The following is a 17369-nucleotide window of genomic DNA, read 5'->3' on the forward strand; positions in this document are numbered from 1 at the left end:
TCCTCACTTTTCTCATTTCACAAGGCCTCTCAAAAGTTGTGAACCATTTGGTGATGTCATCACTTTCTTCAAATTTGGGGACAATCCCTTTGGAGATTTTGGGATCATAAGATTGCTCTCTGTCCCTATTTATTAAGTTGCTGCTACCATTAATGGGAGCTAAGCCCATCTTGGCTCTTTCTTTTTATTGAGCCAAGAGTCTGGTCTCTAGGTCTAATCATTTGGTCAACCTCACTAAGAGGTTGGTCTCCTCACTGAGGCTGTCCTCAATGGTCTCAGATGTACCTGACCTCCCTCTGTGGGATCGAGGTGCTGTAGGCAGTATTCTTGGAGTCAGGGGCACAGGGACCCTGTTCGCCCTAGGAAGTGAGGGGGTTTGGAAGTTATCCTCATCCCCTCCATCCTCTTCCCCATCTCAGAGGTCTTCACCTTGCACAGAGGGGTGGTCCTTAGCATACCCTGCCAACAGCTCCTGATGTTTTGTTTGTAGGGATGGAACCCCAAGCTAATGTCTTTAAGTTTACATAGAGACCTTAATTCCCTGAATTCAAGGTGGATGTAGGGGTGAGGTCGAGCTCCTCAACCATGTTCTCTATGTCATTTGGCAAGTTTTCAGTAACAGTTGGGTTCTTAATAAGATACATTCCATAAAAAGAGTCTAAACCCTCTTGACCCTAACTATGGTTAGTTTTAATTGTTCTAATATTCTAAAGGGACTTATCCAAGGCCCTAACAAAACTTTTAGGAATTAGAAAAAATGGTCAATTCACAAAAATCAGACGTCTAAAGATAATTTAGGAGTTATGTTGTGTGATCAGGTGTTGACCAATTCAGTCCAACAAAAGCAAAGTCATAGACCCCACAGCTGATCCCCCAATGTAGGAAGCTGGCTCTGTATATACTATACCAAAGTAAGGTATACTGATCACAGAGTCCAGTCGATCCCCAAAGGCTTACAGAGGCAAAAGTAATAATACCTCACTTTTTGTGGCAGTGTTGGTGAGAAGTAAGGCTTTATCAGAGGGTGGGTTTAAGCATTTAGTGTACACACTCAGGCAAGAAAGGATATCACACACTCAAAGATTGAACTCCGACCTATTTTTTGTGTCAAAAGATATTGCTTTGTTGTATTTTATTTTTAGAACCAAACCAGACTTGGTGCACATAAGTAAAATAATATCTTTCTCATATAGTAGAGCTGAATGTAGTTGAATGAAGTTACAGGTAGGCCAAATGTTCAGAAGCAGTTGAAAGTACTTTTTAGTTACTTTAGGATTACTTTTTAAGTTACTTTTCAGATTACTTTTTCTACTCAGTGTGATATACCTAGATATCACACTGGGACATTTCCTCGATAAAAGGAGAGTAAAACAGTTTTATTCAAAACACAGTTTCTTAGGTTTACATACAAAACACCCTCCACACTTAGAGGTTTTTCAGAGGAAACAGTCAATGCAATTGTATGGAGGAAAACAGGGTTATCATTTTGCAGGTAAGTAAATGGTCTTGAGGCTTGAGTTTCTGGGGTTAGAACAAAGGTTCCACCAGGATCAAGGATGCACTCTAAGAGCACCCACAGAGGCACTAGTATGGCCAGGTGCAGAGTGCTGAGGCCCAACATTATCCAAAGAGGGCTAGGGGGCCTTTGGTTGGTGGCAGCTCATAAACAGGCCAAAAGGTTGAGAGAGCAAAGCTCCTGGAGTTTAGCTCAGAGTTAAGTGGGGTTCAAGTTAGCACACAAAGTGCACCCACCGTGGCACAGGGGTGGTAGGATGCAGGGTGCTGTTTTAGCATCCGGTGCCCTGTTGTTTCAATTGGGGTTCTCAGGTTTCGACAAACACTGCATGCTCGGGGATGAACATCTTCTGGAGGAGACCACCAGTTGAAGAGGTAAGTTGGGATGTCAAAGGATGCTGGAACACCATCAGTTGGGCCACCTAAGGCCATGGGGCATCAGGTGCAGGGATCTCTTTTGGCGTCAGGTTTTCCTTACCGGCTCCGGTCGCAGTCTGGTGATCCTCCAAAAAGGGGCTGCAGGCGTCATTGGGAGACTTGAGGTAGGTAAGGGATCACCAGATTCTAGGTCAGGATCATTTGGCCGACCTCCTCGTGGCATTGGGCCACTCAAACTCCGGCTGTGGGTGTTGAGTGCAAAGAGGTGCTGACTTTGAGGATCTGGCCTGAGCCAGAGTTTGTTGGTGAGCAAATCCTGTGGTCACGGGAGACAAAGTCTTTTCAGTGAAGGCAGGGCAGGTCCTCTGGGTTATAGGGGGGCTGCTGGCTGCAGGACATGCTGGGATTTTTCTAGAGCAAGTCGAGGTTGGGACAGGCCGATAGGGCTGGGCCCAAGTTAGTTTGAGTCCTCCTCTTCTTTCTTCACCACTTCTCTTTGGTCCTTCTTCTTCTCTCTTCTTGTCTGAGGAGGAAAGGTTTGGGCTTGCCCCAAAATACTAGATTTAAGGGCGCTTCAGGTAGGTTCATGTTGGGACCAAAGGGTCCCTTCCTTGGGGTGGGTATACCTCCTATTATGCCACCCATCAGTGGGAGGGGGGCATAAGCCTCACTCTGGTTGGCTGGGTTCCCCATCTTCAAGATGGCAGGGACTGAGAGTCTAGGCCGGACTGGCCATAGCAGGCACCGGGTGTTTCCCCGGTGGGCTGCCATGGTGTGGGCCAGGTGCCTGCAATATCGGCCACCCATTTGACAAGATTGGCCAAAACCAGCCCTTTCCATCATCTAGTTTGCACCCCCTACTGCCCCCGGGCTGGCCAAGCAGTTTGCCAGGGCCGGTTTTGGCTCCCAGTCCAGCCCTGCTGATAGTTGTGTTTCACCTCGACTCCCCCACCAGAGGGTTGGCAAAGGTGGACACGCCTCTCCTCCAATCTTAGTTTTCCCACCAATTCTCCAGCCCAAAGTGGGGGTCAGAACCAGTGGGGACCAGTTGCTGGGAGCAGCAAAGGGCTGGGCCAGCTCACAAAGGTGGCAAGCGTGTGCAACTTCCCGTTCATAGACCCTGCCCATCCAGGAGGAGGAGGCTTGGCACCTCTGTCCAGGACATGCTTTGTATCCAGACCATGAGAATGGTAGACTCTCAACCCAGGGGTCCAGAAACATGTCTTGGGTGGCAGCTGGTGAGTAGCCAGTCAGCCAAGACACCAGAGTTAGGTAATTTTTTCAGGTGGCATCTCTAAGATGACCTCTGAGTGCATTTTCATTTAATTCCATACTGGCATCAGTGAAGGTTTAATGTGCTGAGATGTTTGATACCAAACTTCCCAGATTTCATTAAAGTCATTATGGTGCTGTAGAGTTCGTAATGGCAAACTCCCAGATCATATACTCTTTATGGCTTTACTGCACTTACAATATCTAAGAATAGACTTAGACTCTGTAGGGATACAGAGCTCATGCACTTGCACCCTCACCAATGGTACAGTGCAACCAGCTAGAGGGGTGGCTGACCTAGGGATGTGTGCCATTTTAACTCTTCACTTTTCTTTGCACCAAAACATGCAACCTGCCACGTTAGTGTGTGTGTGTTAAGGTACAGGACCTCTAACGGTGGCACAATAAGTGCTACAGCCATTAGAGGCCTTATCTAGTCACAGAGCCCCTGGTACCTATGGTACCTTTTACAAGGGACTTACATGTGGCCAGAGAGGTGCCAATTTGGGGGTACACTGTATACTTTTAGGGAAAGGACATAGGCCCTTGGTACCTGGTTGGCAGGAACCCAGGGAACACTCAGTCAGAGAGGATCAACATCAGGCAAAAAGTAGGGGGCAACCATGCAATAAGGGCACTTTCCTACATCACCTGCTTCCAATCAAAGGTTAGTGCTTATTAAATGTAACAAGGCAACCCAATGTTATTCTATGGGAGAGGTACGTCTCACAGTAGTGAAACATGAATTTAGGAGTTCTTCTCTACAAGGACATATAAAACTTAAAAGTACATGTTCAACCTTTTTACTGTGATGCATATTGTCCTATGGCCTACCTAGGGCCTACAATAAAAGCGGAGTTTCAGGCTTGCAAGGGGATTAAACTGCCAACTCAAATTGGTAGTTTAAAACTGTATTCAGGCTGCAATGGCAGGCCTGGGAATTATGTTAAGAGGTTACTTAAGTGGGTGGCACAATAAGAGCGGAAGGCCCACTAGTAACCTTCAATTTACAGGTGCTGGGTAAATGGTATACCACTCTATAAGGTACTTATAAGTACATTAAGTATGCCAATCTGATGAAAAGCCAATCTTCCCATATTTAAAGACCAGAGCACAAGCACTGTAACACTGGTTAGCAGTTAGCAGGTTATAGAATCTTATGATCAACAACATGATTTAGGCAAACATAGGAGGGGTGAAGCCAAATGTTTAAGGGTGTCCCTGCAGACAGAGCCAAGTTCAACAATACTGATATTTCTTTATATATTTTTCTTTGCACTTACTCCAACAAACCCCAAAACGAATATTGCAACTCCTCCAACCTATTACTCCACTTTCCATGTAAAGTGTTGTATTAGCAACAAACCTCATCCTTACTACATAAACTAACAATTGCTCAAATAATCAATTAACAATAGCAATATATCCAAGAGGGAGGGCGCTCCCAGGTAGTCAGTGACTTAGGTTGATTAGAACGCTATGACTCCATCCTATTGATGTAGCGGAAATCACATTTTATTTTTAGGGGTGCATTATAATCACACATGTAGAGCGCACCCACATATAATCCTTTGTCATATTTACAGGAAGTGTTAGAGTCTTGAAATGCAATAATATGAAACGTGATTTATTTAGGCCATTGAATCGTAACATGTATAATAAGCATAAAAAGTCAATGTAACTAGCAGAAAATATTAATGTAAGACATTGGTGTCGTGCAAAGGACAATCATTCATTCATTTGATGCGTTTATTCATTTCGTTGTTTACATGTAGGTAGAAATATTAACTGAAAGTGCCTTATTTTTAAGCAATTTCATAAAGCTTATATGTTATTTCAATGTTAGCCAAAATTGTAGGTAGTAGCAACTCCTGGAGGGAGTGCTGCGGGCGGTGAGGCGAGCAGGGGAGGAGCAGGGTGGGGGGTAGTAAACTACGGCATACGGCCGAACGGAGGAAAGTAAACAAATAAATAAATAAAACAAATGTTGTTGCACGCGCTGCATCGCATTTGGCAATGCAGCGTGCGCAATGAAATTCGTTTTATTTATTTATTTGTTTATTTAGCTCTGTTTGGCCGTATGCCATAGTTTACTACCCCCACCCTGCTTCTCCCCCACCCCGCAGCACTCCCTCCAGGAGCCACTACTGATTGTAGGGCTGAAATGCATTTTCCCTGGGAATTCTTGCTTTAGAATTAATAGTGAACTTCATGTGTGCTTTGAAATCTTCTCATTCTCATGTTTTTTTTGCAGGTGAAAGAAGCACTCTTGTTAGCTAGAGTAATATCTTTGTTTTACTAGTCAGGCAAGGAGACAAAAGCTACAATATAAAGGGTTGGATTGTTAAAGGAAGGACATTGCGTTTCACACAGAAGAGGGCTTGTGAACCAATGTCAAGTGTATTGGAGGAGAACACCATTGTCCCATGGAAAGTTACCTTTAGAGCAGTACCAAGAGCGGATGGCGTGACCTAAAAAGGATTCTAGGAAACCTCTCCTTATTATTGGATTGCTGGGAGTCGGGAAAGCATCCACTTCTCTCCCTGCCTTCGGAGAGAGCACCTTAGAACTACCTTTGTCTTGATAACTTTAAGCTATCAAACCATCAATGGTGTCGGAATACTCCACATGCTGACACCTTCTAGTCCTTCTCTAGAAATGCACAAGTAAGGATGTCATCTTAGCATTATTGTAGCGACAGATTAATGTTTTATATTTATCAACCCTCAATGCAGGGGAATTTGGACTTATGCTTTCTGATCCTTTGCATCATATTTCTTGAATTAATTGTTTCGTTCATGCTGCATCGATTACTTGGATGCACAGATTTGGCTATGTATTTTTATGCTCTCGAATTGAAGTGTCTTTATGTCCAGTTATTTTTGGCTTTGTAATAAACTAACTAACCTTACGTAGTTGTCTGTGGTTACTATGTGTCCAGAGAATTTCTTGCTGAACTGATTTGCCAATAGTAACACATTTTCTCCCCTCTTCGCTTACATGCTGCTTAAAAGAACCTTTGAATTGTGAATCTAGAGAAAGTCCTGATTTATTGCCTGGGCGCTTTTAATATTCAGTACTACTGTAGATTGTCCTCCCATTTAGATAGTATTGCTTAGGTCAGCTTAGGTCAACTCTTTATCAGGTAAGTGTATTTAGGAGCACATATGTTTATTGAGAATATGCCTTGTATAGATTAATATTTGGAATGAATACCCACTTTCTTCAGTTGTATTAAGGTCGAAATACCTGTACATGCAACAAACTCCTTATTGTAATGGAAATTGCAAGCAACATTACCTGACTGCATAGGTCATCCTGTCTGGGCGCAGAGCTCTTAGCATAATCAACTTCTGAAGAGAAGTTTTGTTTTTCCATTCTTGTGGAAACCTTTCATTTTCAGGGCTCTCGGACTCCACAATTTTTTTCCATCGCTTTGCAGATCCCTCCACATCTCGATCCCAGCCACGGAATTCATCCATTATAGCAATGGCCTTTAAAAGCACAGTATGTTAAGCATTAGTTTTTTTTAATCAGAATACCCTCAGTAGCATATTTTTCTTAATGAAAGCAACAGTTTCATGCAAAGGAAATAACATATACTTGGTAGCAGATGGTTTGCAATTGCCTTAGTGAATGTTAAAAACCATAGCAGTTTCTGACGTCTGAAAAAAAAACACCTCAGTAGGCCACAAGGTCACAGTTTATAATCGATTGTCAGTACTCCTACAGTGTACTGCAGCAACCTACAAACATGCTAACGCATAACACTCAATACAGCATCAAAACATACCCCAAATTTCTGCTACATTCCAAACCAGGAACGCAATTCCTTATCACTAAGGACACTTCACCACGCTTCAAATGCCCAATTACCAAAGAATAGCACACCATTCCACACAAACCCACACCATAGTGGCCTACATAATGAAATACCAGACCATGGTCCAAGAAACATACACTACACCTCACCATTTCAAGCTATACATTACACAACATCAGTGCACAAAATTAACCTATACCCATCACAAAATATCATGGCAGATCAGGCATCCCCACACTTCAATGCACGGCAACACATCCACGTTCTGTCACTACATCAGACTGTGCCACACTAGCTCACACAAAACTAATTCCCAAACAAGCAGTCATCTCCGTTCATCAGGTAAAGGGCCCGATGTACAGAAAGAGATCGCAGTAGCAAACCCGGTGATTTGCAAAATCACAGGGTCTGCAACTGCAAAAGAGTGTTTTGAAATGTACAAATCCTCATTAACGAGGCAAAAAGATTTGCAAAAGGGTGGGGGGCTTTAGCAACTCTTAACCAATCAGAATTTGAAGGGGAATGAAGGGGGTGTCCACTTATTGTGATTAACAATGACTTATATCAAGGGTTTGGGACCTCAGTACCAGTCACAAACCATTGATCAGATACCAACACCTTAAAGGGAGAGATAGCTAATTCTCAAAGTGGTGGATGCCTTTGTTGAATAGGATGGGCCGTGTTGTGGTAAACGATAAGGGAATGAAAACCCCAAAACTTGTCTCTTTGTGGGAGTTAGACCTTACATCATTGGCTTGAGTCTCTCCTCCATTTTTTCTGTTTGCCTCCTCTGTTTGCGATGTTTTGCTGGTATATCGCTCTGGGCACTGTGCCACTGCAGTTCCGCGGTGTAAGTGCTCCCTATGTTAAATTACTGTATTGATTGAATTCCATGTTTGGCTTATTTGGTTTACTGCCAGTCCCTAGTCTAGTGCCCGTGGAGTGCCGGGGCTTGTAAATACAAATGCCGCTAGTGGGCTTGCAGCACGTATTGTGCCACCCACACGAGCGGTCTAGTAAAAGTATGTCTACAGGTCTGTCATTGCGAGACCTACGTGCGGTCTTGTACTGTCACGGGGGCTGCGCAAGTACGCCTACTTGCCAGTCCTCCAAACCTTCCCTTAGCTTCATATTAGTCACCCCTATGGTAGGCCCGAGGGCAGGGTGCATTGTAAGCATAAGGTAGGACAAGCCTGACGAAGTTGGCATGTCATAATAGTGAACTACCGCCATATTCGTACTTCGCTATCGTAAGGTTGCCTGATCTCCATTAGTTAGAATGGGCTGCCAGGATTATTAATGGAATGATCCTAGCGGGCTCGGGGAGCATGGTGCAATGTCGAGTTTGGTATCCCTGAACTCGGGGTTTGATAACGCATCCGTTTGGGTGGATGGTTTTTGGACTCTGGGTTTGAAAATAGCACTTTTAGAAAGTGACTATTTTCTTGTCTAACTATTTCTGGTTTCTGCTGGTTTGGTGTGTGTGTGACCGGGGCTGGGTGGCTCCAGAGTTCTGAATGAGTCAGCGTGGGGTGAGTGGTGCTTTTGCATTGAGAGTAGGGGAAGAGTAGCTCTTGATAGCCCGCCCTGCCCGATAAAATGCTGGCTCCACTTCCTGCCCAGCGACGGATAGCTCTGCTCCTGCCAGTGACAATGCTGGCTCCACCTCCTGCTGGGCGTCTGAGGACCCAGCCCCGCACCGTGAATCGGCCAGGTGTCACCACCTGGCTACACCCACCACAGACCCGGAATGAGGGGGAGTTCCCCTGCCTGGACAAAGGGATCAAAGCCGAAAAGGGGTATAAGAGAAGGTCCCCTGAACCAAGACTTTAGATTAAGCATGGGCGAATTTTGCGAATCTCGCGTTCGCGAATTTTGCGGATTTGCGAACTCGCAATCCGCAAAATCCGCGAATTCTTGCGAATTTGTGGATTTTTTTTTGTGTTTGCGCGGGTTTCTGCCAGTTCGCGAGGGTTTTGTACAATGTCGCAAATTGCGAACTTACCTGTCGGGTCGCAAGTTTCGCGAACTTGTTGTTTCTACGTGTCCAGCCTGTTTGGGACACTCTTCTTCATCACTGCCACTCTCTGTCACCACTGCCACTCTCTGACTACTCATGCCACCCTCTGGCCCACCCATGCCACCCTCTGTTTCATCACAGCACCCTCTGGTTGTCCAGTCAGTGTACATTATTGTGGCAACGCAAGCACACCTTCCCTGCCTCAAGTGACCTGAATTAATTTGGGGCTGATTAATGTGTCACAGAATATTTTTTTAGCTGGCACCTGCTTCCTTAGTGCTTCCTGATTAGTGATCTTTTGCACTTGCTAAGTGCTTTCATTGTTGCAAAATTAGTTACAACACCTGCCGTGCCCCAACTGACAATAATGAATTAGGGGCTGATTAATGGATTTGAACTGCCAGCCTGGCTCCTGCTTGTCTCCCTTAGCTGTAATTCAGGACCTTTGTGGCATATGTGTAACTATTCTGAGGTTCAGAGCAGGGTCACATAATAGTTGCAACTGGCATCTGAACTCTGGAGGGGCCCCTCAGGAAGCACTACAGGAAATGGCTACTAATGATGAGCCTGAACTTTTGAACCTGGTAAGTAGTTTCAGTTTTGCTAAGATCGTATTTCTGCAATTTTGCACTTATTCGCGGGGCGCGAAGTTGTACTGGGAAGCCGCGAACTCACGCGAACAGTGCGAGCAGTGCGAGCAAAATCCGCTGCTCGCGGATTTGCGGATTTTGCGGGAGATTCGCGAATCTCGCGGATTGCGAATTTACCGAAAATCCGCAAAATCCGCGAGCGAAACGGATTTTCCGCCCATGCTTACTTTAGATCCATTCTGACAAGGAACCCTGAACCAAGGACAAGAAGCCTGCTGATCCAAGGACTTGCCTACCTCTTGTGCCAGAGTGCTATTTGCTGGGGGGAATCCTGCAGTTGCTTCTTTATTTTTGCCAAGGAACCAGGAGAGAGGAACTGAGTGTGTACTCTCGAACTTTGCCAAGGAAATTTCCAAGGGCTGGAAGAGTGCCAGCCTCCTGTTGAAGTCATAGGGCTAAAGGACTTCACCGTTTGCTAAAGTGCTTGTTGCTGGAACCTGAAAGTCCAGCACCTCTGAAAGAAACCAGCAATCTTGACGCCGACAGACAACGCCAAATCCAGCTCGACATCGTGAATAACGGCTCCAGTGTCCCGCTTCCTCGACGCCGGCCGCCGGGCCCGATCGACGCTAGCAGCGAAGCCGCTGCAGACGCCTCGACCCCGAGCCATCTCGACGCCGTGAGCGCTGCTCACTCTTGCAACATCATCATCGACATCGACGACTACTGAGGCCTGATCGACACCAAAGACGCGACGCCGGATTGCTCGACGCCGCTGATCATCGTGTGCTTCACTTTTCCAAGGTACTGTGTTGTTGGGGGTCCGTGTGACTCTGGGCTCGACGTAGCGCTCCTCGCAGTTGACGCCGAACCTTTGGATTAACTTTGCCTCGACGTCATGTGACTCCCGTGTGGGTTACATTGTTGCCAAGAACTGTGATCTAAAGAAGAAGACTTGCCTTTTGTTACTAAAGACTTTGTGCTAAGAAGAAACTACGCTTGAATTATTATTTTTCCTTCCAAGAGTATTTATTAAGATTGTGGTATATTTTTGTCGTTATTTGGTCTTGTGCTAAGCCTTATATAAACATTCGTATTTTTATAATACTACTGTGTCGTGTCCATTTGTAGTGTGTTCACTTTATTACTGTATGTGGTCGTAAATGCTTAACGCACTGCCTCTGAGATAAGCCTATCTGCTTTGCCAAGCTACCGAGGGGGTGAGCAGGGTTTATCTAAGTGTGTGATACCCTTGCCCTGACTAGAGGAGGTGAGTCCCTATTTGTCAGAAGTGTATACCTCTGCCAACTAGAGACACCCGAGTCTAACATTGGTGGGTCAGCGGTGGGATTTGAACTTTGCGTTTACGACCCATGTGCAGTGATTAGTGTACGCTACATAGTGAAAGCAGACCATAGCGCAGCCACAATCTGTTTTTTGGATAGAATATTCTATTTTTGTTCTCCGCCTTTCTGAAGCTTGTTTGAACACTGCCAGTTTTGACCATGAGTGATGCCGGATTCACTACCCCTGTTGTTGTGGAGGAGTTTGATAGGAAGAAGACAAAGAAATACAGGAAGAAGCAGCTGCAACACTTTTGCAAGCAGTTTAAAGTTCCTACCACAGGCCTCGAAATTAAAGAAGATTTTCGCAAAGCTTTGGAGGCCTGGTTAGAGTCCAGAGACCCCACTGATCTGGTGGTGGTACCGCCAGTGGAAGGGGAGGAGAAGGTGCCAGTGAATGGGCCAGTGTCTCCTCCCGGTAGCAGTGTTTCCACTAAAGGTCTTTCCCCTGAAGGAAGAGAAGAAAGGGCGAAGGAACGAGCCTACAACATGGAAATGGCAAAACTTAAGATAGATGGGCAGTTGGAGATAGAGAATGCAAGAGGAAGGAGAGAAGCTGATATGGAGATCAAAAGTTTGGAGTTCGAAAGAGAAAAGTTAGCTTTTGAACGTGAGAAAATGGTGAGGGAGATGGAGCTCCAAGCGAAGAGTTTAGAGGTGAATCCCTCTGGTGGCAGCATCCCATCTGTGCCTGCAGAAAGTGAGGTTTTAATTTCCCAAAGATGTGATAAAAGATTATCATAAGAATGAAGATATTGGCAAATGGCTTAAAGGGTATGAGTTAGCATTGTTGGCCCACCGGGTCCCTGAGAAGGATTGGGGAGCGGGGTTGTGGGGTCGCTTTGTGAATGAGGGGAGAGATACCCTGTTAGATATTCCTATGGAGGATAGGATGTCGTATACTCATATGAAAGATGCTTTAATGTTGAGGTATGGCCTAAACCCAGAAAAGTACAGACAAGCCTTTAGAGAATTAAAGAAATTGCCTGGTACGACGTGGGTTGAGTATGTGTCATATTTTTGTAGAGCCATGGATGGTTGGGTAAAGGGCAGCAAAGTGTAAAGTTACGAAGCTCTTTATGATTTGTTTGCTTGGGAGCACTTGTCGAATAACAGTTTTCCAGAGCTGCGCCAGCACCTTATTGATAGCAAGATATCTAACCCTAGAAAACTTGCTGAGGAGGCGGACCCCTGGGTCAGTACCAGGGTCCACAAGGGTCCAGTGCGACACTCAGCCAAAGGTGGGCAAGGTCCCCAGCAGAAGAGTGAGGGGGGACAAGGGTAAACAGAAGGAGTCCCAGAATGGTCCCCAAAGTAATCCCCAAGGGAACCAAGGGAAAGGTTCCCAGCCTCCCCCTGTGAAGAACTCCGGAGCTCCGACAGGTAAACCTGTTCATAGGGGCCCCATGACCTGCTATGTTTGTAAGCAGGTGGGACATCGTTATTACGATCCCCAGTGTCCCATGAGGGACTCGACTGCACCACCATGTGCACCCCCCGTCAGTTGGCGAGTGTAGCCCTGGGAGGGGAGGAGACGGTTGCCCACGGTGGGAGGGGTCCTGAAGAGATGTCCCTGGTCTCGCTAGGAGACATGGAAATGGTCCCGCCACCCCCTCTGCCTAGTAACACTAATAAATATAGGCAGTGGGTGACCATTAATGGCCATAGAGTGGAGGCCCTCAGAGACACCGGAGCCAGTGTGACAGCTGTCAAGTGTCACTTGGTGTCCAGAGAGCAGGTGGTTCCTCACGCATTCTACCCCGTGATAGCTGCCGACAACTCCCAGAAAGAGTGTGAGGTAGCTCAGGTTTCCTTTGAATGGGGGGGGGGAGTTTCAGGTACTCTTCAGGTTGCTGTGAGACTCGCCATGCCTGTTGATTGTCTCCTGGGCAATGATTTGGAAGACTCCCCTTGGGCTAAGGTGGAGCGAGCATCGCATGTGAAAATGTTGGGTGTGCCAGAGTGGGTGTGTGCGACCACTCGATGAATGACAGCGAGTAAGGGTGTTGATGGGGTCCCGGAGCCTGAAAGTATGGCCCAGGACCCAGCTGTGAAGAGAAGAGGCAGGAGGCGTGGGAAACAGGCCCCCACCGGTCCCGTGGTCCAGGAGGAGGTAGACCCCGAGGGGGATGCCCTGGAGCCCACAGGGGAACAAGTTGCTGAACTGGGAGACCTGCCCGAGCTGACCCATTGGCAGCAGGATGGTGGTCCCTCCAGGGAAGAATTTTGTGCAGAGCAGAAAGTGTGCCCTTCTCTTGTGGGTATGAGGCAGTAGGCCTCAGCCCAGACCACAGGTGATCAGTCAGGATCGCATTTAGTCTACTGGGAGAATGACCTCCTGTATAGCGAGCCTAAGGCTGCTGAGCCTGGGTCAGCCCGTGTACTGGTGGTACCCCAGCGCTTCAGAGCCTTCCTACTGGGTTTGGGTCATGACGTTCCGTTAGCTGGACATCTGGGGCAGGACAAGACCTATGACAGGCTTGTCACCCATTTTTATTGGCCTCAGATGAGAAGGGACGTAGACATTCATTGTAAAACCTGTCACACTTGCCAGGCAAGTGGGAAAAAGCGGAAGGAAGCAGAAGGCTACCCTCCAAACTTTTCCAGTTTTCAGTACCCCCTTTGACCGGGTGGGGATTGACATTGTTGGGCCCCTGGACCCCAAGACAGCCCTGGGCAACAGGTTCATTCTGGTCTTGGTGGACCATGCCACATGGTACCCGGAAGCCATCCCTCTCCGAACAGTGACGGCCCCCGTGGTGGGACGGGCGCTGATGGGTGTTTTCTCCCGCATGAGGTTCCCCAGAGAGGTTGTGTCAGACCAGGGCACCAACTTCATTTCCAATTATATGAAGTCTCTGTGGAAGGAGTGTGGGGTAACCTACAAGTTCACCACTCCTTACCACCCTCAAGGTAATGGGCTGGTTGAGAGATTCAACCGGACCCTTAAAGGCATGATCATGGGTCTTGAAGAACCAATGAGGCGTAAATGGGACGTCCTCTTGCCATGCCTGCTGTTTGCTTACCGAGAGGTGCTGCAGAAGTCTCTAGGGTTCAGACCCTTTGACCTTTTGTATGGTCAACCGGTAAGAGGACCTTTGAGTCTGGTCAAAGAAGGCTGGGAGCAATCGCCCAGGAAACCTCCCCAGGATGTATACAGTTACAGGCTGGCCTTTAGGAACCAGACTAGGCGCTTCAGAGATCTTGCTCAGGCAAATCTGGAGGCCAGCCAGGAAGAGATGAAGCGGTGGTACGACAGGAATGCCACTCTGGTCGAACTTCAGCCTGGTCAAGAAGTTTGGGTCATCTCCCCTGTGGAACCTTGTGCGCTCAAGGACAGGTGGACTGGACCGTTTAAGGTTCTGGAGAAGAAGAGCGATGTCACCTACTTGGTGGACTTGAAATCTCCCAGGAACCCCTTGAGGGTCCTGCATGTCAACCGGTTAAAGCCCCACTTAGAAAGGTCCGAAGTGGGCATGCTCCTCGCTACAGATGCTGGAATGGAGGAGGAGAGCGTGCCTCTTCCCGACCTCCTGTACGCGAAAGAGCAAGACGGGTCAGTGGATGGCGTTGTCCTCTCTGACACACTGACCCTTGAGCTGCAGCAAGATTGTCACCAACTGTTGGGACAATTCCCTGATCTGTTCTCCTTGATTCCTGGTGTCACTCACTGGTGTGTCCATGACGTGGACACCGGGGAAAGCCCTCCTGTGAAGCACAAGGCTTACAGGGTGACTGACAAGGTCAGAGCATACATTAAGGAGGAGGTCTCCAAAATGTTTGCCTTAGGGGTGGTTGAGTCCTCTAGCAGTTCTTGGGCCATCCCAGTGGACTTGGTCCCGAAGGCTGCGGCGCCTGGTGCTTCACCTGAACTTCGGTTCTGCGAGGATTACCGAGGACTCAATTCAGTCACCAAGACTGACGCTCACCCCATCCCCAGAGCTGATGAGCTCGTAGATCAGTTGGGGGCTGCCCGGTACCTAAGTACGTTTGATCTGACGTCTGGGTACTGGCAGATCGCCTTGACTGATGGGGCAAAGGAGAGGTCCGCATTCTCCACACCAGATGGGCTCTACCAGTTCCGGCTTATGCCCTTTGGGATGAAGTATGCCCCTGCCACCTTCCAGAGGTTGGTCAACCAGGTCTTGGCTGGACTGGAGGATTTCAGTGCTGCCTACCTGGACGACATCGCAGTGTTCAGCGCCAGTTGGGAGGAACACTTGCGCCACCTCCAGGAAGTGTTGTTGGCCCTGCGCAGAGCAGGCCTCACAATCAAAGCCAGTAAGTGCCAGATTGGGCAGGGTTCCATGGTGTACTTGGGGCACCAAGTAGGGAGCGGCAAGGTGGCCCCCCTGCAACCCAAGATCGAAACCATCCTGGCTTAGGCACCGCCCAAAACCCAAACGCAGGTGAGAGCCTTCTTAGGACTCACGGGTTACTACAGGAGGTACATCAAGGATCATGGTAACATTGTGCATTCCTTGACGTCGCTGACTTCCAGGAAGCAACCGCGAAATGTGATTTGGACTGTCGCCTGTCAAACGGCCTTTGACACCCTGAAAACTGCAATGTGTACGGCACCCATACTCCAGGCACCCGACTTTTCTAAAGAATTTGTTGTCCAGACGGACGCTTTAGAGCATGACGTGGGGGCTGTTCTAGCTCAGGTAAATGAAGAGGGCCGAGACTTTCCCGTAGCCTTCATTAGTAGGAGGTTACTTCCCAGGGAACAGAGGTGGAGTGCGATAGAGCGAGAAGCATTTGCTGTGGTCTGGGCGCTGAAGAAGCTAAGACCCTACCTATTTGGGACTCACTTCCGGGTTCAGACAGACCACAGGCCCCTCAGATGGTTGATACAGATGAAGGGTGAGAAACCGAAACTGTTGAGGTGGTCCATTTCCCTACAGGGGATGGACTTTATGGTGGAACACCGCCCTGGTACAGATCACGCCAATGCTGATGGTCTGTCCAGATTTTTCCGCCTTAGTGATGAGGACTCCCTAGGTTAAGGGTAGTTCTCCCCACATTTCAGCTGGAGGGGACTTGTGTTAGACCTGACATCATTGGCTTGAGTCTCTCCTCCATTTTTTCTGTTTGCCTCCTCTGTTTACGATGTTTTGCTGGTATATCGCTCTGGGCACTGTGCCACTGCTGATCAGTGCCGTGGTGCAAGTGCTCCCTATGTTAAATTACTGTATTGATTGAATTCCATGTTTGGCTTATTTGGTTTACTGCCAGTCCCTAGTCTAGTGCACGTGGAGTGCCGGGGCTTGTAAATACAAATGCCGCTAGTGGGCTTGCAGCACGTATTGTGCCACCCACACGAGCGGCCTAGTAAAAGTATGTCTACAGGTCTGTCATTGCGAGACCTACGTGCGGTCTTGTACTGTCATGCGGGCTGCGCAAGTACGCCTACTTGCCAGTCCTCCAAACCTTCCCTTAGCTTCATATTAGTCACCCCTATGGTAGGCCCGAAGGCAGGGTGCATTGTAAGTATAAGGTAGGACAAGCCTGACGAAGTTGGCATGTCCTAATAGTGAACTACCGCCATATTCGTACTTCACTATCGTAAGGTCGCCTGCTCTCCATTAGTTAGAATGGGCTGCCGGGTATATTAATGGTATGATCCTAGCGCGCTCGGGGAGCATGGTGCAATGTCGAGTTTGGTATCCCTGAACTCGGGGTTTGATAACGCATCCGTTTGGGTGGATGGTTTTTGGACCCTGGGTTTGAAAATAGCACTTTTGGAAAGTGACTATTTTCTTGTCTAACTATTTCTGGTTTCTGCTGGTTTGGTGTGTATGTGACGGGGGCTGGGTGGCTCCAGAGTTCTGAATGAGTCAGTGTGGGGTGAGTGGTGCATTTGCATTGAGAGTAGGGGAAGAGTAGCTCTTGATAGCCGGCCCTGCCCGATACAATGCTGGCTCCACTTCCTGCCGAGCGACGGATAGCTCTGCTCCAGCCAGTGACAATGCTGGCTCCACCTCCTGCTGGGCGTCTGAGGACCCAGCCCTGCACCGTGAATCGGCCAGGTGTCACCACCTGGCTACACCCACCACAGACCCGAATGAGGGGGAGTTCCCCTGCATGGACAAAGGGATCAAAGCCGAAAAGGGGTAAAAGAGAAGGTCCCCTGAACCAAGACTTTAGATCAATTCTGACAAGGAACCCTGAAGCCTGCTGATCCAAGGACTTGCCTACCCCTTCTGCCAGAGTGCTGTTTGCTGGGGGGAATCCTGCAGCTTCTTTATTTTTGCCAAGGAACCAGGAGAGAGGAACTGAGTGTGTACTCTCGAACTTTGCCAAGGAAATGTCCAAGGGCTGGAAGAGTGCCAGCCTCCTGTTGAAGTCACAGGGCTAAAGGACTTCACCGTTTGGTAAAGTGCTTGTTGCTGGAACCTGAAAGTCCAGCACCTCTGAAAGAAACC

The 17369-nt window shown here is 47.9% G+C and overlaps 1 protein-coding gene across 1 annotated transcript in view; it reads right to left on the minus strand.

The window, feature by feature from the left end:
• The window catches only part of DNAH11 (dynein axonemal heavy chain 11), a 3435931-nt gene that overhangs the window by 543784 nt on the left and 2874778 nt on the right, over positions 1–17369 (minus strand). Inside the window, exon 72 of the mRNA XM_086939827.1 lies at positions 6466–6659. Coding sequence (XP_086795953.1) covers positions 6466–6659 — 194 coding nt within the window. The remainder of the gene's footprint in view (positions 1–6465; positions 6660–17369) is intronic.

The sequence above is a fragment of the Lissotriton vulgaris genome, chromosome 10 (genome assembly GCF_964263255.1).
Source record: "Lissotriton vulgaris chromosome 10, aLisVul1.2, whole genome shotgun sequence".
Lineage (NCBI taxonomy): Eukaryota > Metazoa > Chordata > Amphibia > Caudata > Salamandridae > Lissotriton > Lissotriton vulgaris.